The sequence below is a fragment of the Cetorhinus maximus genome, chromosome 21 (assembly GCF_964194155.1).
Source record: "Cetorhinus maximus chromosome 21, sCetMax3.hap1.1, whole genome shotgun sequence".
Classification (NCBI taxonomy): Eukaryota; Metazoa; Chordata; class Chondrichthyes; order Lamniformes; family Cetorhinidae; genus Cetorhinus; species Cetorhinus maximus.
In genome coordinates this window covers 48558793-48580878 of record NC_135899.1, presented here as the reverse complement: position 1 = coordinate 48580878, position 22086 = coordinate 48558793, and the positions used below count along the sequence as shown (strand labels likewise).

Sequence of the window (22086 nt, the reverse complement as noted above, 5' to 3'; positions counted from 1 at the left end):
CTCATTTTGTTGTAGGCACTGGGAAATCCAGGATAGCCTTGACTTTCGCATCTCTCTGAGCCACCTTACCATGTCCAATGGTATGGCCTAGTTATGTAACTTGCGCTTTTGCAAATTCACTTTTAGCCAAGTTCATCACCAAATTAGCTTCTTGTAGTCAAGTAAATAATTCTTCCAGATGTTGTAAATGTTCCTCCCACATCTGACTAGAAACAATTAGATCATCAATATAAACCGCATCATGTGGAGCGAAATGTGTCTTTCCCAACTTATTTCCACAAATAGGTTTGTGTGACTGCAATAGCTTTTCCAAGTCACTTTGACACTTGCTTGGAAGGTAACTTAATATTGCATTTAAATTTTCAAGCACCCCCTCATTATCCAATTTGATTAGAGGAAAATCAATTTCAGAGTCCTGCACTTCTACTCCTTTCTCATCATCCACCATCACTAATACCTCTTTGTTCCACTTCCCTGTCAAAGTATTTTTTAAAGCATATTTACATGACACACCCTCTTGCTTCTTTCTTTTATCTGGAGTATTTATTAAATAATTTGCTTCACTCAATTTCTTCTCAATCCTGTAAGGTCTGTTAAATCTTGCATTTAATGAATCCCCGGGTACTCGTAATAAAACTAATACTTTCTCTCCAGGAACAAAACTGTGAATTTTAGCCTTATCTGCTTTCACTTCCATCACTTGCTGTGAGATAAAATTTGACCCCTGATCTGATTTACCTAATGAAGTACAATCATATCTTGTAAAAAAATTTAATTAACTCCTCCACAATCTTCTTAATGGTAATATTTCTTAAAGGTATCGCTTCAGGAAACCTAGTAGACACATCCATTATTGTCAAAAATACTGATTTCCACTATTAATCTTAGGGAGGGGTCCTACACAATCAATCATGACCCTAGTGAAAGGTTCTTCAAATGCTGGTATTGGAATTAAAGGCACAGGCTTAATCACTGCTTGTGCCTTTCCTGTTACTTGACATATATGACAGGTTGTACAGAATTTGACTACATCCCTACGCAATCCTGGCTAAAAAAAAAAACCTCTATCTTTTCCTGTGTTTTTCTAATTCCTAAATGTCTCCCCATTGGAATTCCATGAGCCACCCTCAGAATCTCATTTCTATAACATAATGGGATAACAACCTGTTGCATCTCCCTCCAGTTTTCATTTGCTGAGATGTCATCCGATCGCCATTTTCTCATTAATATATTCCCTCGAAGATAATAACACACTGGGATACATTTTGCTTCGGTCTCTGAATTAGCTTTCTGATATAACTGTTTTAATTGCAAATCACTTTTCTGTAACTCCACTAACCTCTTTGAGTTAAACACTTCAGCTGAACTGAAACAAAAACAGAATTACCTGGAAAAACTCAGCAGGTCTGGCAGCATCGGTGGAGAAGAAATCAGTTAACGTTTCGAGTCTTCACGACACTTCGGCAGAACTGAGTATAGTTAGGAGAAAGGTGAAATATAAGCTGGTCTAAGGTGGGGGGGCGGGGGGAGAGAGAAGTTGAGGGTGTGGTGATTGTGGAGATAAGCAAGCAGTGATAGGAGCAGATAATCAAAAGATGTCACAGACAAAAGGATCAAAGAGGTGTTGAAGGTGGTGATATTGTCTAAGAAAAGTGCTAATTAAGAATGGAAGACAGGATACTCAAGGTACAGCTCTAGTGGGGGTGGGGTGGAAAGACAAACAAAGTTTTAGTTTTAGATTTAAAAATAATGGAAATAGGTGGGAAAAGAAGAATCTATATAAATTATTGAAAAAAAAGGGAGGGGGGAGAAACGGGGTGGGGATGGGGGGAGGGGGAGTTTAAGATCTAAAGTTGTTGAATTCAATATTCAGCCTGGAAGGCTGTAAAGTGCCTAGTCGGAAGATGAGGTGCTGTTCCTCCAGTTTGCATTGGGCTTCACTGGAACAATGCAGCAAGCCAAGGATAGACATGTGGGCAAGAGAACAGGGTGGAGTGTTAAAATGGCAAGCGACAGGGAGGTTTGGGTCTTGCGGACAGACCGCAGGTGTTCTGCAAAGCGGTCGCCCAGTTTGCGTTTGGTCTCTCCAATGTAGAGGAGACCGCATTGGGAGCAACGAATGCAGTAGACTAAGTTGAGGGAAATGCAAGTGAAATGCTGCTTCACTTGAAAGGAGTGTTTGGGCCCTTGGACGGTGAGGAGAGAGGAAGTGAAGGGGCAGGTGTTGCATCTTCTGCGAGGGCATGGGGAGGTGCCATAGGTGGGGGTTGAGGAGTAGGGGGTGATGGAGGAGTGGACCAGGGTGTCCCGGAGGGAACGATCCCTACGGAATGCCGTCAGGGGGGGGTGAAGGGAAGATGTGTTTGGTGGTGGCATCATGCTGGAGTTGGCGGAAATGGCGGAGGATGATCCTTTGAATGCGGAGGCTGGTGGGGTGATAAGTGAGGACAAGGGGGACCCTATCATGTTTCTGGGAAGGAGGAGAAGGCGTAAGGGAGGATGCGTGGGATATGGGCCGGACACGGTTGAGGGCCCTGTCAACGACCGTGGGTGGAAAACCTCGGTGAAGGAAGAAGGAGGACATGTCAGAGGAGCTGTTTTTGAAGGTAGCGTCATCAGAACAGATGCGACGGAGGCGAAGGAACTGAGAGAATGGGATGGAGTCCTTACAGGAAGCGGGGTGTGAGGAACTGTAGTCGAGGTAGCTGTGGGAGTCGGTAGGCTTGTAATGGATATTGGTGGACAGTCTATCATCAGAAATTGAGACAGAGAGGTCAAGGAAGGGAAGAGAAGTGTCAGAGATGGACCATGTGAAAATGATGGAGGGGTGGAGATTGGAAGCAAAATTAATAAATTTTTCCAGGTCCCGACGAGAGCATGAAGCAGCACCGAAGTAATCATCGATGTACCGGAGAAAGAGTTGTGGGAGGGGGCCGGAGTAGGACTGGAAGAAGGAATGTTCCACATACCCCATACAGAGACAGGCATAACTGGGGCCCATGCGGGTACCCATAGCCACACCTTTTATTTGGAGGAAGTGAGAGGAGTTAAAGGAGAAATTGTTCAGTGTGAGAACAAGTTCAGCCAGACGGAGGAGAGTAGTGGTGTATGGGGATTGTTGGGGCCTCTGTTCAAGGAAGAAGCTAAGGGCCCTCAGACCATCCTGGTGGGGGATGGAGGTGTAGAGGGATTGGACATCCATGGTGAAGAGGAAGCGGTTGGGGCCAGGGAACTGGAAATTGTTGATGTGACGTAAGGTGTCAGAGGAATCACGGATGTAGGTGGGAAGGGACTGGACAAGGGGAGAGAGAAGGGAGTCAAGATAACGAGAAATGAGTTCCGTGGGGCAGGAACAGGCTGACACGATCGGTCTGCCAGGACAGTTCTGTTTGTGGATTTTGGGTAGGAGGTAGAAGCGGGCCATCCGAGGTTGGGCGACTATCAAGTTGGAAGCTGTGGGAGGAAGATCTCCAGAGGAGATGAGGTCAGTGACAGTCCTGGAAACAATGGCTTGATGTTCTGTGGTGGGGTCATGGTCCAGGGAGAGGTAGGAGGAAGTGTCTGCGAGTTGACGCTCAGCCTCCGCGAGGTAGAGGTCAATGCGCCAGACAACAACAGTACCACCCTTGTCAGTGGGTTTGATGACAATGTTGGGGTTGAGAGACAGAGTGCAGTGAGTTCAGAGAGAACGGAGTGCAGTGAGTTCAGAGAGAACGGAGTGCAGTGAGTTCAGAGAGAACGGAGTGCAGTGAGTTCAGAGAGAACGGAGTGCAGTGAGTTCAGAGAGAACGGAGTGCAGTGAGTTCAGAGAGAACGGAGTGCAGTGAGTTCAGAGAGAACGGAGTGCAGTGAGTTCAGAGAGAACGGAGTGCAGTGAGTTCAGAGAGAACGGAGTGCAGTGAGTTCAGAGAGAACGGAGTGCAGTGAGTTCAGAGAGAACGGAGTGCAGTGAGTTCAGAGAGAACGGAGTGCAGTGAGTTCAGAGAGAACGGAGTGCAGTGAGTTCAGAGAGAACGGAGTGCAGTGAGTTCAGAGAGAACGGAGTGCAGTGAGTTCAGAGAGAACGGAGTGCAGTGAGTTCAGAGAGAACGGAGTGCAGTGAGTTCAGAGAGAACGGAGTGCAGTGAGTTCAGAGAGAACGGAGTGCAGTGAGTTCAGAGAGAACGGAGTGCAGTGAGTTCAGAGAGAACGGAGTGCAGTGAGTTCAGAGAGAACGGAGTGCAGTGAGTTCAGAGAGAACGGAGTGCAGTGAGTTCAGAGAGAACGGAGTGCAGTGAGTTCAGAGAGAACGGAGTGCAGTGAGTTCAGAGAGAACGGAGTGCAGTGAGTTCAGAGAGAACGGAGTGCAGTGAGTTCAGAGAGAACGGAGTGCAGTGAGTTCAGAGAGAACGGAGTGCAGTGAGTTCAGAGAGAACGGAGTGCAGTGAGTTCAGAGAGAACGGAGTGCAGTGAGTTCAGAGAGAACGGAGTGCAGTGAGTTCAGAGAGAACGGAGTGCAGTGAGTTCAGAGAGAACGGAGTGCAGTGAGTTCAGAGAGAACGGAGAGCAGTGAGTTCAGAGAGAACGGAGAGCAGTGAGTTCAGAGAGAACGGAGTGCAGTGAGTTCAGAGAGAACGGAGTGCAGTGAGTTCAGAGAGAACGGAGTGCAGTGAGTTCAGAGAGAACGGAGTGCAGTGAGTTCAGAGAGAACGGAGTGCAGTGAGTTCAGAGAGAACGGAGTGCAGTGAGTTCAGAGAGAACGGAGTGCAGTGAGTTCAGAGAGAACGGAGTGCAGTGAGTTCAGAGAGAACGGAGTGCAGTGAGTTCAGAGAGAGACAGATTAGAATGGGTGAGAGGAGCAGAGAAATTGAGACGGCTAATGTCACGCCGACAGTTCTGAATGAAAAGGTCAAGAGAAGGTAAAAATCCAGAGGGAGGGGTCCAGGTGGAGGGAGAATATTGGAGGTGGGTAAGAGGATCCGTTGAACGGGGAGAGGACTCCTGCCCAAAGAAGTGAGCACGGAGACGAAGACGGCGGAAGAAGAGTTCAGCATCATGCCGAGCCCGAAATTCATTGAGATGAGGGCGAAGGGTATGAAACTAAGTCCTTTGCTGAGCACTGAACGTTCAGCATCGGAGAGGGGAAGGTCAGGGGGTATAGTGAATACGCGGCTGGGGCTGGGATTGGAAGATGGGGTGGGGACGGAGGGACAAGCAGGGGTGGAGGGTCCCAGATGGGTATTGGTGTCGATGAGTTGTTGGAGCTTGCGTTCCTTAGCACTTGAGAGAAAGAGAAAAAGTTTCTTGTTGAGGCGACGGATGAGGCGGAGAATAAAATGAAACTGGGGGCACGCGCAGCTTTGAAAATGGGTGCGGCGGTGCTGCTGGAGGGAGAGGTCGAGTGTGTTCATATGGCGGCGCATGGCACTGAGTGTGGATCTCAGAATGCGACGGGAACAGCAGTCCGAGAAACGTTTTATGTCCCGGAGATACCTGTAATCCTGGGTGGGTTCGAAACAAGAGGGATGGAATTTCAGTTGAAATCCACGTGGGGTGAGTCGGAGACGGAGACAGTCACTGAGAAAGGAGATATGGCTGTGAAAGCGGGTTTTAGTAAACACCTTGTCAAACACCAGGAGAGAAATGGAAAGCAATGAAGGTGAGCAGGGCAGAAGAGACAGGCGGAAATCCTGTCGGAGAACAGAACCATACTTCTTCAGAGAGGGCATTTCTTGAAGAGAGGTGGCAGTCAATTAAACACAGAGATAAAAACAAAAAGCTAAAAGCTACAATTTCTCCTTTAACTCCTCTCACTTCCTCCAAATAAAAGGTGTGGTTATGGGTACCCGCATGGGCCCCAGTTATGCCTGTCTCTTTATGGGGTATGTGGAACATTCCTTCTTCCAGTCCTACTCCGGCCCCCTCCCACAACTCTTTCTCCGGTACATCGATGATTACTTCGGTGCTGCTTCATGCTCTCGTCGGGACCTGGAAAAATTTATTAATTTTGCTTCCAATCTCCACCCCTCCATCATTTTCACATGGTCCATCTCTGACACTTCTCTTCCCTTCCTTGACCTCTCTGTCTCAATTTCTGATGATAGACTGTCCACCAATATCCACTACAAGCCTACCGACTCCCACAGCTACCTCGACTACAGCTCCTCACACCTCGCTTCCTGTAAGGACTCCATCCCATTCTCTCAGTTCCTTCGCCTCCGTCGCATCTGTTCTGATGACGCTACCTTCAAAAACAGCTCCTCTGACATGTCGTCCTCCTTCCTTCACCGAGGTTTTCCACCCACAGTCGTTGACAGGGCCCTCAACCGTGTCCGGCCCATATCCCACGCATCCTCCCTCACGCCTTCTCCTCCTTCCCAGAAACATGATAGGGTCCCCCTTGTCCTCACTTATCACCCCACCAGCCTCCGCATTCAAAGGATCATCCTCCGCCATTTCCGCCAACTCCAGCATGATGCCACCACCAAACACATCTTCCCTTCACCCCCCCTGACGGCATTCCGTAGGGATCGTTCCCTCCGGGACACCCTGGTCCACTCCTCCATCACCCCCTACTCCTCAACCCCCACCTATGGCACCTCCCCATGCCCTCGCAGAAGATGCAACACCTGCCCCTTCACTTCCTCTCTCCTCACCGTCCAAGGGCCCAAACACTCCTTTCAAGTGAAGCAGCATTTCACTTGCATTTCCCTCAACTTAGTCTACTGCATTCGTTGCTCCCAATGCGGTCTCCTCTACATTGGAGAGACCAAACGCAAACTGGGCGACCGCTTTGCAGAACACCTGCGGTCTGTCTGCAAGAAAGACCCAAACCTCCCTGTCGCTTGCCATTTTAACACTCCACCCTGTTCTCTTGCCCACATGTCTGTCCTTGGCTTGCTGCATTGTTCCAGTGAAGCCCAACGCAAACTGGAGGAACAGCACCTCATCTTCCGACTAGGCACTTTACAGCCTTCCAGGCTGAATATTGAATTCAACAACTTTAGATCTTAAACTTCCCCCTCCCCCCATCCCCACTCCGTTTCTCCCCCCTCCCTTTTTTTTCAATAATTTATATAGATTCTTCTTTTCCCACCTATTTCCATTATTTTTAAATCTAAAACTAAAACTTTGTTAGTCTTTCCACCCCACCCCCATTAGAGCTGTACCTTGAGTATCCTGTCTTCCAGTCTTAATTAGCACTTTTCTTAGACAATATCACCACCTTCAACACCTCTTTGATCCTTTTGTCTGTGACATCTTTTGATTATCTGCTCCTATCACTGCTTGCTTATCTCCACAATCACCACACCCTCAACTTCTCTCTCCCCCCGCCCCCCCACCTTAGACCAGCTTATATTTCACCTTTCTCCTAACTATACTCAGTTCTGTCGAAGTGTCGTGAAGACGCGAAACGTAACTGATTTCTTCTCCACCGATGTTGCTAGACCTGCTGAGTTTTTCCAGGTAATTCTGTTTTTGTTTTGGATTTCCAGCATCCGCAGTAGCTTTTAGCTTTTTGTTTTTATCAGCTGAACTGAACTGCATTCCTTCCTCCTGAGCAATGTTATCAAATACAGTGCCAGCTAATTGGATTTTGACACTTTCTTCTTGCCTTTGAACTGCCTGCTTATCTTGTTTATTTTGTTCTTCCCGATGGGCCTTTTATCTTGTTATAACACAATCAGGAAAGAATCCAGGATAAAAGCAAAAAACTGCAGATGTTGGAAATCCAAAACAAAACTAAAAATACCTGGAAAAACTCAGCAGGTCTGGCAGCATCTGCGGAGATGAACACAGTTAACGTTTCGAGTCCGTATGACTCTTCAACAGAACTAAGGAAAAATAGAAAAGAGGTGAAATATAAGCTGGTTTAAGGGGTGGGGGGGACAGGTAGAGCTGGATAGAGGGCCAGTGATAGGTGGAGATAGCCAAAAGATGTCATAGACAAAAGGACAAAGAGGCGTTGAAGGTGGTGATATTATCTGAGGAATGTGCTAATTAAGGGTAGAAAGCAGGACAGGCAAGGTACAGATAGCCCTAGTGGGGGTGGGGTGAAGGGAAGGGATCGAAATAGGCTAAAAGGTAAAGATAAAACAATGGATGGAAATACATTTAAAAATAATGGAAATAGGTGGGAAAAGAAAAATCTATATAAATTATTGGGCAAAAGGGGGTAGGGATGGAGGAGAGAGTTCATGATCTAAAATTGTTGAACTCCATATTCAGTCCGGAAGGCTGTAAAGTGCCTAGTCGGAAGATGAGGTGCTGTTCCTGCAGTTTGCCTTGAGCTTCACTGGAACAATCCAGGATGTTCCTTCTCAGTACTTCTGTTGAAAACACTTCTACAGGCTGCTCAACTACCACAGGCATCACCCACATTTGCGATCCAGCTATATTATTACCCAGAATAAATTGAACCCCTGCAATGGGCAATTTTTCCACCACTCCGACCATAACTTCACCATTCTTCCATTTGCTCTTTAAATTTACCTTCCACAACTGAATAGCTTTAGCATCTCCATGAACCCCCCTTAATATTACCTCCTCCTGCAACACTCCCTCTGAACAATAAATATCACTATCCCACAACATTAAGGATTGACTAGCCCCTGTGTCTCTTAATATTTTAACATCTTTACCTACTCCACCCTGTACACATGGAAAGACTTTCCCTTCACACACACAAAATCTTTAAACATTCCTGCAACCTGCTCCTCAGAATTCTCTTGAATAAACTGTGAACACATTCCCACTTCTTTACCTTTCACTGATTCTCCCTGTTTCACCTGGCCACAAACCACTGGTTTCTCCTCTGCCTGAACCTCAGAACCCACAGTACTTTTACTTCCAGAGTTTTTCTGTACCCCAATAATTCCTACAGACTTTTCCTGCAACCTCCAACACACTGACTTTGTGCACCCCACTTTATTACAATGAAAACACCTCAATTTTTGAATGTCACTTCTACCTCCAGCACCTTCCTTTTTGTTCTGAGAAAAACTTCCTGGGAACTTCCAGCTACTCCTTCTCTTCCCTAACTACTTGCCTTCCTTTCACCTTCCCACTTTTTAATCCTTTTCCAAATTGAAAGGGTGACGGAATAAAGGTTTAGCTCTATGAACTAACTAATAATCATCAGCTATCTCTGCTGCTTGTCATACAGAATCAACCCTCTTCTTCCACATGAGTTCTCACTACCGAAGGGATTGAATCTTTAAATCCTTCCAAAAAAAGGATTTCCCTAAGAGCTGCAAATGTTGTCTATATTTTTAACGCCTGTATCCACCGGTCCAAATTACTATGTTTTACTCTTTCAAACTCCATATAAGTTTACCCAGTCTGTTTTCACATATTTCTAAATTTCTGCCTGTTTGCTTCAGGAACCAACTCAAGTGCACTCAAAATAGCTTTTTTCACCACATCATAATTCACCGACATTTCTTCTGGAAGTGAAGCATATACCTCAAGCCCCCTACCTAATAACTTAGATTGTAATAATAATGTCCAGTTTTCCTGTGGCCATTTCATCTGTTTTGCTGGCTTTTCAAATTAAATAAAGAATGCTTCAATATCTGTTTCCTCAAACTTTGGAAGAGCTTGTACAAATTTAAACATATCCCTACTGGGTTCTACTCTAGAGATAAATCCTTCCTCACCTACTGACATCTCTTTTTTAACTGCCAGCATTTTCAGTTGGAATTCTCTTTCTCTGTCTTTCTCTTTCCTCCTCCTCCATCTTAACAATTTCTAATTCCCTTTTAAAAGCCATTTCTCTGTCCTTTGCTTCTAATTCAAGCTTTTTCGTTTGCAATTGAAGTCTCACTACCTCCAGCTGTGACTCACTAGTGTCACATTTCACTTCCAACTGTAGATATTGTGCTATACCTTTAACTATATCAGCTTTCCTAGCTCCTGCAGGTAACCCCAATTGTAATTTACTGCCAACTCTGTTAACTTACTTTTGGTTATTTTCTCCAACCCACTGAGAGCTATCTCCTCTACTCCCAGACAAGCCTTAGCAATTGCCAAAGCCATCTTGCAGTCTCACCACCTCTAGAATACCTCACCAATTCCTGAATTCAAAGTACACCTCGTACTCGTAAGCTTTACGATCCACCAATTCCTAACCAATCGAGGAATTAGAAATATAATTTATCCCAGACGAGCCCCCAATTGTTATGACCCATGCAGTTGGTAAAGCGGAGTTATTTTAAAAATCCTAGAGGGAAACTTTAAACAACTGTCGTAACCAATCATTTTAAGTGTTGTGTTTGAGATGCAACTCTAAACTCAGGAATCAGACCACCAGTTCTCGAGCCTTTACATTAACTAATTGAAACATTTTATTAATTTACACAGGTTAAAATATGTGTACACGTGGCTACAAATTACTACTATCATAACTTTTAACAAATTCCCAAGCTAATCTCCATTAAGGCAACAGCAACCCATAGACTTAACCAAAACACCAGGCAAAGCATTTTCACCTTACAAACTCAAATCGAGGTTCTTTCCATTGTTGAGCTAGTTGGAGGCTTGCAGCTGCCTTTTGATCTTTCATTGCCTCTGCCTGCACACCCGGAAACTACTGAGGTTATACCTACCAGCCCCATTGAATGTTAATTCTCATTGTATCAACAACGTCTTTGAACTTTACCTTTTAACAATGAAATCCCATTCATTGTACCAATTTTATTAGTAATATAAACATATTGCTTGGTAGCTGCTAGAAAGGCGTCAAGTTTTCACCCCACTTCTTGAATGCTCTGTTCAAAAAATGCAAATGCACGCTATCTCTTACATAGCAAAGCACCCAGTCTAGCTGGCTTTAACCTAATTAAGACATCCTCGCAGACCAAGCCTCTGTTTTAAAGGAAAAATATTTTCCAAAATATTATATACATTGATAGTGCTTCACGACAGATGAGAAAATGTATTCCCTTGTGGGGAAGTGCATAACTGGTGGGCACCCGTATAAGATAGCCAATAGGGAATTCAAAAGAAACTTCGTTACCCAAATAGTGATGAGAGTGGTTGAAGTGAATAGTATAAATCAGCGGTTCCCAAAGTGTGGGTTGCCACCACAATTGAAGTTGCAGAAACAGCAAAGGGGTCGTGATAAATAAAATCAAGTTAATTTCCCACCCCCTCATGTTATTCCAGCAGTGGCAAGTAACCACATACAAACATATGAATTAGGAGCAGGAGTAGGCCACTTGGCCCCTCGCGCCAGCTCTGCCGTTCAGTAAGATCATGGCTGATCCGAATGTAATCTCAACCCACATTCCTGCCTACTTCTGATAACCTTTCACACCCTGTTAATCAAGAATCTATCTAGCTCTGCCTTAAAAATATCCAAAGACTCTGCTTCCACTGCCATTTGAGGAAGAGAGTTCCAAAGACTTTCAACCCTCTGAAATAAAAATTTCTTCTCAGCTCTGTTTTAAATGGAAAACCCCTTATTTTTAAACAGTGACCCCCTAGTCCTATATTCTCCCACAAGAGGAAACACCCTCTCCACATCCACCCTGTCAAGACCCCTCAGAATCTTAAAGGTTTCAATTAAGTCGCCTCTTACACTTCTAAATTCAAGTGGAAACAAGCCTAACCTGCCCAGCCTTTCCTCATGAGACAACCTGCCCATTCCTGGTATTCTCTGACCTGCTTCTAATGTATTTAAATAAGGAGACCAGTACTGTACACACTACTCCAGATGTGGTCTCATCAATGCCCTGTAGAACTGAAGCATAACCTCCCTGCTTTTGTAATCAATTCCCCTCACAATAAATTATAACATCCTATTAGCTTTCCTAATTACCTGCTGTACCTGCATAGTAACCGTTTGTGATTCATGCACTAGAACACCCAGATCTCTCTGAATCTCAGAGCTCTGCAATCTCTCACCGTTTAGGTAATAACCTTTTTTTATTCTTCCTGCCAAAATGAATGATTTCACATTTGCCCACATTATACTCCATTTGCCAAATCTTTGCCCACTCACTTAACCTGTCTATGTCACTTTGTAGCCTCCTTATTTCCCATTCACAATTTACTTTCCTACCTATCTTTGTCATCAGCAAATTTGGCAACCATTCCTTCGGTTCCTTCATCCAAGTCATTTATATGAATTGTAAAATGTTGAGGCCCCAGCACTGACCCCTGTGGCACACCATTCATCACATCCTGACAAGCAGAAAAAGACCCACTTATGCCAACTTTCTGCTTACTGTTAGCTAGTCAATCTTCTATCCAAACCAATATGTTACCTCCTACACCATGAGCTTTTATTTTCTGCAATAACCTTTGATGTGGTACTTTATCAAATGCCTTCTGGAAATCTAAGTGCAATATATCCACTGGTTCCCCTTTAACCACAGCACGTGTGACTCCTTCAAAGAACTCCAATAAATTGGTTAAACATGATTTCCCGTTTGAAAAACCATGCTGACTTGATTTTTTCTAAGTGCCCTTATATAACACCTTTCATAATAGCTTCTAACATTTTCCCTGTGACAGATGTTAGGCTAACTGGCCTATAGTTTCCGGTTTTCTCCCTCCCCTTTTTTAAATAAAGGAGTTATATTTGCTATTTTCCAATCTAATGGAACTTTCCCCGAATCTAGGGAATTTTAGAAAATTAAAACCAGTGCATCAACTACCTCACTAGCCACTTCTTTCAAGACCTTAGGTGAAGTCCATCTGGACCTGGGGATTTGTCAGCCCTCGGCCCCAACAATTTGCTTAACACCACTTCCTTGGTGATTGTAATTTTCCCAAGTTCCTCCCTCTCTTCCATTTCCTGATTTACAGCTCTTTCCAGGATGTTACTTGTGTCCTCCACAGTGAACACCAAAGCAAAATACCTGTTCAATTCATCTGCTACCTCCCTACTTTCCATTAACAATTCCCCAGACGCAAACTCAGTAGGACCAATGCTCACTTTGTTAACTCTTATTTAAATATCTATAGAAACTTTTACTATCCATCTTTATATTACCAGCTAGCTTTCTCTCATACTCTAATTTTTCCCTCCTTATTAATCTTTTTGTCATTCTTTGCTGTTCTTTATATTCTCTCCAATCTTCTGACCTGCCACCTGTCTTTGCGTAATCATATGCTTTTTCTTTGAGTTTGATACTGTCTTTAACTTTTTTAGTTAACCACGGATGGCAGGCCCTAACCTTGGAGTTTTTCTTTCTTATTGGGATGTATATATTCTGTGTATTCTGAAATATCCCTTTAAATGTCTGCCACTAAACTTCTGTTGACATATCCCTTAACCTCATTTGCCAGTTCACTCTGCTTTCATGTCCTAATAATTGCCCTTATTTAAGTTTAAAATACGAGTCTTGGAAGCACTCGTTTCTCCCTCAAAATGTATGTAAAATTCAATCATATTATGATCGCTATTACCTAGGGGTGCCTTCACTAGAAGGTTATCAATTAATCCCATCTCGTTGCTCAATACCAGGTCTAGTATAGCCTGCTCTCTAGTTGGCTGCAGAATGTGCTGTTCTAAGAAACTATCCCAAAAACATTCCATGAACTCCTCTTCTATGCTACCTTTGCCCATCTGATTTTTCCAATCTTTTTGTTGATTAAAATTCCCCCATGATTATTGCTTACCTTTCTGGCAAGCTCACATTATCTCTTCTTTTATACTCTGTCCTACTGTGTAGTTACAATTAGGGGGCCTGTACACCATTCCCAAAAGTGACTTCTTGCTTTATCATTCCTCATATCAACCCAAACCACTTCTACATCCTGGTTTCCTGAACTTAGGTTCCTGGTTTCCTGAACTTAGGTCATCCCTCTCTTATATGCTAATACCATCTTTAATTAACAGAGCCATCCCTCCACCTTTTCCTAACTTCCTGTCCTTCCTAAATGTCACATACCCTTCAATATTCAGGTCCCAGTTTATGTCATCCTGTAGCCATGTCTCTGTAATGGCTATCAGATCGTACTTATTTATTTCTATTTGCTCTTTTCAGTTCACATTCTGTTCAGTTCATCTGTTTTGCTTTGAATGCCACATTCATTTAGATACAGAGCCTTTAGTTTTGTCCTTTTATAAATTTTGTGGCATCTAGCCTTATCTGCTGATTTACTCTTAGATTTGTACTCTCTGACCCTGTCACAGCCTGTTTATCATTTCCCTTATTCGGTTTACCACATCTTCCCAAATTTGATCCCTTGCCCGCACTATTCAGTTTAAAGCCCCCTCTACTTCCCTAGTTATGTAGCTCGCGAGAACACAAACCCCAGCATGGAACAGGTGTAGACTGTCCCAATGTTACAAATCCCACTTTCCCCATTACTGGTGCCAGTGCCCCGCGAACAGGAACCGACTTCTGCCACACCAGTCTTTGAGCCATGCATTCATTTCTCTAATCTTATTTGACCTATGCCAATTTGCACGTGGCTCAGGTAATAATCCAGTAATTATTACCTTTGAGGTTCTGCTTCTTAATTTGGTGCCTAGCTCGTCATACTGACTATGCAGAGCCTCCTTCCTCATCCAGCCTATGTCGTTGCTACCTTCATGGACCACGGCCACTGGATCCTCCCCCCTTTCACTGCAAGTTCCTTTCCAGCCCTGAGCAGATGCCCCAAGCCCTGGCACTGGGCAGGCAACAAAGCAGCCAGGACTCTCGCTCTTTGCTACAGAGAACAGTGTCAATCCCCCTTACTATACTGTCCCCTACTGCCACTACATTCCTTTTTGCTCCCCCAACTTGGATGGCTTCCTGTACCATGGTGCCATTGTCAGTTTGCTCATCCACACTCCAGCCCCCAGTCTGATCGAAACAAGCTGAGAGAACCTCAAACCTGTTGGACAATTGCAGAAGCTCACATTCCTGCTCTCCTGCCCTCTGGGTCCTCTTACCTGCCTCACTCGCAGTCACACCCTCCTGTCCCTGGCCACTGACCAAATCAGAAGACCCTATCCTAAGTAGTATGACTGCCTCCTGGTATAAAGCATCCAGGTAACTTTCCCCCTCCCTCATATGTCACAGAGTCTGCAGCTCAGCCTCCAACTCAATGACTCTGAGCCAAAGTACCTCAAGCTGCAAACACTTATTGCAGACGTGTTTGCCCTGGATCACAATGTTATCCAGGAGCTCCCACATGCTGCAGCCTCGATGCATCACATATTCTAACATCCTTAATGTGTTTTAAATAATTACTCAATTATATTAATCACTTATTTATGTTGCTTTCCTATATATTTTATTAACTTTATTAACACCAAATGTGTACCATTTTAAACCTTAGGGATAGAATAGAACTTACCCACTTGCCAGACACCCACCAAACAGCTAGCTCCTTTCCCTGTAGTAGAGCAAGGACCAACTTCTATCAGGTGAGAATGATAGGAAGAGGAAATGAACAACTCCTTCTCCCCCTTCACAGAACTCTCCTTTCACCAAACTCCAAGTCTTCACTCTGTTAGTCAGCTACACTCTGAACCAATCACAAGACGAACCCACAGAGTTAGACACTTTTTATTAACTGAGGCTACTCTGATCAGGCATGCTTTAACATAACTATGCATCTACATCTATGTGTTAGAAGTTCCCCAGAAAGGCAGTATGGAGGCAGACACTGATTTAGCGACCGGCAATCTCACTTTTTTGTTCATGTGATGTTATATGTTGATCTATAATACACGAACTTTAATAATTATATACTGAGTGTTACTATTCTGCTGTATTGCCAAGTTACCTTTGGCACCTGGGATTGTATTAAATTTCAAGTGTTACAATGAGTTGTATTGGAACATAGTTTGGGAAGCACTGGTACAGATACATTTAAGGGGAAGCTAGACAAGCAAATGAAGGTGAAAGGAATAGAGGAGTACAGTGATAGATTTGGATGAGCAAAGGTGGGAGGAGTCTCAAGTCCAACTTAAACATGGCATTAACTGGTAGGGCTAAATGTGCCATTTATCTTACGTTATCCTATGCAGTGTATGCTTGCAGATGTGATTTCATCGCTATTTAACATTTATCAACCATCATTATTTACCAGGCCATAATTTATCTCCACAGGTGTCCATCTTTCTGAAGGATAAAGTTCAGAATTCTAATGGCCGATTTGTGCTGCCAATTTCTGGGCCTGTTCCTTGGGGAACAGAGATCCCTGGACTGATTAAGTAAGTTAAATAGTCTCAATCCCACAGCTGTCTGCTCACTATAACTTTTTGCATTCACGATTCCCTATACACACTCCCATCAGTTTGGCTTTGATCTTTATTGTGGAAGAAGGAAAACTGTTTGCTTCAATTGTTTATGATCTCTTATTCCTTGCTTCTCTCCAAATTCTTTCCATGGCCATAGGCAGCAAATAAGTGACCTGTTTAGTTTTATGGCAATTTTTCACTATAGGTCTTTGTTGACTGTTGCTTAGTCATCTTTCTATGGAGCAGACACAACATCACAAGACAGATATAGATGAGAAACCATCTGGTCCATCCTTAGTTCACCATCTATGAAAAGAAACTTGTATTTTCACATTATATCATTGGAGTTGTCCTTTAAATGAATCCAAGATTTTTGTTTTCACTACCCTACCCCAAAGACCATTCCAAATAGTTATCACTCTTTGTATGTAGAAGTTCTTCTAATATCTGCATAAAATAATGTACTAAATTGCCAAGAGCAAACTCAAGGGTTACCTGTACGATGATAGCTTAGTAAACAGCAGCCAACTTCAATTCAGAAGGGGGAAGATCCTGCCTGACCAATTGCTTGGTCTTCCTTGGGAGGTAACATGCAAATAGGACTATTGCACATCCTATGATGTAATGTATCTAGACTTCCAGAAAACCTGTGACAAAACGCCCCACAAGGGTTGCTAGAAAAGCAATGGGGCCTCAGATAAAAACTTAGCTGCAACCTGGAAAGCAGTGAATAGTAGTCAGCGGAGTTAAGTCAGGGTGAAGAGAGGTGGTAATGAGACTGCTACGGGGATCATTGGTGACGCCCTTACTGGTTTTAATTTGCATTAATGACTTGTTTTCAGAAGCTCAGTGCCAATTGGCAAAGATTAAAAACAGAAAATACTGGAAATATTCTGTCAATCGGGCAGCATTTGTAGAGAAACAGACTTAATTTTTCAGACCAATGACTGTTCGCCGGAACTGGGAAATGTTAGAAGTGTAATAGGTTTCAAGCAAGTGAAAGAGAGGAAGGTGGGAAGAAGAACAAAAGGGAAGGTCTATGATAGCTTGGAGTGATTAAAGGATTGATGGTACAAGACCAAAGTGAGTGGGACAACGAAAGAAACATAATCATTTGTCAGGAGTTGTGAATAGCAGAATCTTGAATCATTTGCTTTCTGTCTTTTGCTTTGGCTTTTGTCATTTAATCTCTACTGCTTTCCAACCTTTCAGACTATTTCAGACTTCCAGCATCCACAATATTTTACTTCTATCTTATTGAATTTTTTTTATCCTTTCATGGGATGTTGGTGTTGCTTGTAAGGCCAGAATTTGTTGCCCATCACTAATTGTCCTTGAGAAGGTGGTGGTGGTGAGCCACCTTCTTGAACTGCTGCAGTCCATGTGGCATAGGTATACCCACGGTGCTGTTAGGGAGGGAGTTCCAGTATTTTGATCCAGCAACAGTGAAGGTGATCTAGTTCCAAGTCAGGATGGTGTATGGCTTGGAGGGGAACTTGCAGGTGATGGTTATTTGCATGCAGTTAGTTTTTCTTCTGGTTGTTTCTATTATTGTACCAGGTAATCATGTTAGACTGATGTCAGACTTCTATAGTAACTAAGATTTGTTCAGTATATTGTAATGGGCTTGTTCATATAGGTTACAGAATCTCAGAATGGTTACCATACAGAAGGAGGACATTTAGCCTGTGTTTGTGTTGGCTCTCTGAAGGAGCAATTCAGCTAGTGCCATTTCCCCACCTTCTCCCCATAACCCTGCACATTCTTCCTTTTCAGATAATAATCTACTTCCCTCTTGAATACTTCAATTGAACCTGTCTCCACCACACATTCAGGCGGTGCATCTCAGATCTCAACTACTCGCTGCATGACAAGTTTGCCCTCATGTTGTCATTGCTTCTTTTTCCAACTACCCTAAATCTGTCGCCTCTGGTTCTTGGGGGTCTGGACAGAGTGGATAGGGAAAAGCATTGGTGGAAGGATCGAGAACAATTGGGCACAGGTGTTTAAAGAGGGAATTGGAATGTTATCTGAAAAGGAAAAATATGGAGGACTACAGGAAAAGGTGGGGGAATGGCACTAGGTAAATTGCTCCTAAGGAGAGCTAGCATAGATACAATATGTCAAATGGCCTCCTCCTGTGCTGTAACAATTGTGAGATTCTGGGAAATTAAGGTTCGCCCAAAATCAGAATGGGCAAACCAACAGGTGTTCTTGATGCCATACGATTGTCGTTCCACTAATATCCTGATCTTGGATGCAAATAAGGCAATAGAAACACCAGTCTCCCTCTGTGTAACCAAATGGGAAGGCTTTCCGTTCTAGAGCTAGGAATGGAAAACTTCCCCAACTATCATCTAACATTTCCAAACGTTAGGATAGGTTCCGTTATTTTTAAATAACTTAATTTGCAAGGCTATGTAAGATAGACCTTTAACAAATGATGTGGGTCAACCAGCTTCATGGCCAATTTCACAGAACTTTGTGTGTCTAAGTCCATCACTTCACAGATAATAAAAGTGAAGAACCAACTTGTACTGCACGCCTCATGTTTCATGTTTCAGTACCAGCGCCAGATCTGTAAGTGTATTGGCTTAAAGGGAGTTTTTTTCCCATGTTGGCACACTGCTAATGTAACTCTTTCACATATACATTCTAATTCTGCACATACAAGAACAGGCCCTGAGAGATGTTCATTTCATACATTAGCAGCAATGACTGACTGAATTGTCTAAACTTAACGGTAGAGAAATTGCTGGAACTACATATCAGGGAGGTTAGCATCTGATAAAATAGGTAAGCCTTCCATACTGAGGTGCCATAAAACATCGGAGCAGAAGTAGGCCATTCGGCCCATCGAGTCTGCTCCGCCATTCAATGAGATCATTGCTCATCTGACAATCCTCAATTCTACTTTCCTGCCTTTCCCCATAATCCTTGATTCCCTTACTGATTAAAAATCTGTCTATCTCAGCCTTGAATATACTCAACGACCCAGCCTCTACAGCCCTTTGCGGTAAAGAATTTCACAGATTCACTATCCTCAGAGAAGAAATTCCCCTTCATCTCTGTCGTAAATGGGCTACCCCTTACTCTGAGATTATGCCCTCTGGTACTAGACTGTCCCACAAGGGGAAACAACCTCTCAGCATCTATCCTGTCAAACCCCCTAAGAATCTTATATGTTACAATAAGGCTGCCTCTCATTATTATAAACCCCAATGAGTACAGGCCCAACGTACTCAACCTCTCCTCATAAGGAAATCCCTCCCTACCCAGGATCAACCTAGTGAACCTTCTCTGGACTGCCTCCAATGCCAGTATATCTTTGCTTAGATAAGAGGACCAAAACTGTTCACAGTATTCTGTGTGTCTTTGTGGGAATCGCCTTAATTGTTACTGGTTTGTTGATTATGTTGTTAAGGATACACAGATAATGGGCATTGTTTGATTAAGAACTGGGATCACAAATAAAGAGTCAGCTGGGACACTGAGGTGGTAGTTAGGAGGCAGCGAGCTGTAAGGCTGCAACCTGTGAATGAACCTACTACCATGAAAAAGAATTGGCTTGTTTCGTACTTCACCATCTGGCTTGGATTAATTTAAAATTAATGAAGACTGTTCACCCAAAATATTACCGTCTTTTATTAGATGCTGGCTTTCCTGTGCTTCCAGCATTTGCAGCTTTTTTCCTTCTATCTCCACAGTGCTTAAAAAACACTTATCCCCTAGACAAATCTGTCCCCTAGATAGATTTATTGTTGCAATGAATGTATGGATATGCATGAGCTGTACATGTTATGATGTTTAAAGCCAGCTTTTACAGAACATCAGACTTTACACGAATCCTCTCCTGCATAATCCAAAAAAGATATAAGCATCCATCAGAGCACAGTAATAAAAATGAATAGGAATTTAATGTTTGGAATTAATGCAATGTTTAATTGCAACTTTTTACACAAAGAAACCGCTGTTGCCTGCCAACAAGATAGCAGCTGATGCACATCTGCGCATGCGCACTGGTCTGTGCATGTGCTGAAAACAAATAACGCTGAGCCTCAGTGTATGCCTCAGTTTATTTAACCGCAGCCTGCCACCTTAATTGCAGAGCTGATTCTGTCCTGTGGTCCTGAACAAAAACTTTTTTTTTGCTCTGTGTAATTGGTATTGCCGCCTTTAGTTTCAGGTTGGAAGAGATTTGGATTCTTTTCTGTTCACCTGTGACCTCTTTGGAATTGCCTTTAATTGTGTGCAGATAATTCAAAGTGGCTGGCTTCCCTGCTAGTCTTGCACATTGTTCCCAATATTGATGCTTATCCAGCCAGCTGCTGGATGCCCCGTAACTCAGACACCAATGGAAGGATTGCTGTGGTAATGTTTTGCTAAAGCACTGTACCCCACCCAGCGCCACACCCTGTACACCTCCGGTTCTAGCTGAAAATGAGTTGGTAGGCACTGAAACACAGATTGTTTTAAAAAGGTGAATGTACATGTTAGGTGGCAGCAGCAACACTGAATGTGTGTCTTTTTTTAAAAAAGGAGTTCAGTCTGCAATCAAATCTGAAGCAAAATCACTAAAGATCAAATTAAGATCCCAGTTACCGCAAGACACTATCAGCTTTTGTTGGGGAAATGTTTGTTTGCATTTTAAAAAGCTGTAAGATGGAGCAATATGCAGTCTACATAATGTTTATTTACCACCTATTATTTGACGAAGCACCTAGTTAAATGTTTTGAGTTAATCTGACCATTGTGATTAAGTTCACTGTGGCGTTGCAATGACATCAGAATAAAGCTGTTTAACTATGGTTAAACTATGGTTCTAACTGCGCATGCACGGCATTGTCAGCAAACACAGCCCAAGGAAAATATCAACTTCTGGTCTTTCTTCACTTGTTACAGAATGTTTAACTATGATGGAGAAGAGGTGAAGCGAGCAACTTTTGTAGCCAGCGGCAGTTACACCAGTGTGCTGACAGAAGGATCCTTTGACCTCTTTGGCGACAGAGTCATTAAGCTTGGCACTAATATGTAAGTATCCCATATCCACTCTCTAAGGATCTCATGGTGCCAGTCCCAGAAGGTGTAAGCTCAATCAACTCTCCCGATCTGCCTTACAATAGACCACTCTGGAATGAACTAAGCACCAAGAAGTGTTATTTGAAAATGATTCATTTGGCATTCTCGATTGCTTGGTCAGTAAAGTCCTAACTTTCACCAAATGCTGTTCACCCATCATCCCTTTGCTATCTGACCTACATTGACTCCCAATTAAATAATGCTTCAAAGTTAAAATTCTCATTCTTGTTTTTAAATCCCTCCCATGGCCAGGCCCTCCTGATCTCTGTAGTCTATTCCAGCCCCATAAGTCTCCAAAATATCAGCATTCCTCTAATTCCTGCCTCTTGAGCATCCCTGATTGAAGTTCCTCCACCACTGGTGGCCATGCTTTAGTTGTTTGGACTCTGGAATTCCATCCCTAAACCTCCCCACTTCTCCACCTCACTTTCCTCCTTTAAGACAATCCTTTAAGTTTCGTTTTTTGACCAAGCTTTTGGTCATCCTCATACCATCTTATGTGGCTTGATGTCATATTTAATTTTATAATGCCTGTGAAACACTCAGAATGATTTTTTTACATTAAAGGCACTATATAAATGCGAGTTGTTGCTGTTATAGCACTCAGCAATGTAGATCAAAAGGTCATAAATTTGATTCACTGTGATATCCTCCAACTGGTGAATATCCTGCCAACACCCACTGTTTAATTTATACATAAAGAGAAGACTCTTCATCGAGCCATAAGCAGTGATGTTAATGCTATTGAATGTCAAGGGGAGGTCGACAGATTATCTGTTGTTGGAGATGGTCTTTGCCTGGCACTTGTGTGATGCAAAATTTACTTGCCACTAATCAGC

At 43.3% G+C, this 22086-nt stretch overlaps 1 protein-coding gene across 2 annotated transcripts in view; it reads left to right on the top strand.

The window, feature by feature from the left end:
* The window catches only part of oscp1b (organic solute carrier partner 1b), a 69007-nt gene that overhangs the window by 33991 nt on the left and 12930 nt on the right, over positions 1-22086 (top strand). For both annotated transcript variants that reach the window (XR_013580025.1, XM_078566911.1), the window contains exons 5-6: positions 16038-16141; positions 21071-21199. Coding sequence is in view for 1 of the 2 variants with exons in the window: in XM_078566911.1 (XP_078423037.1) it covers positions 16038-16141; positions 21071-21199 (233 nt within the window). In the remaining variant the exon portion in view is untranslated. The remainder of the gene's footprint in view (positions 1-16037; positions 16142-21070; positions 21200-22086) is intronic.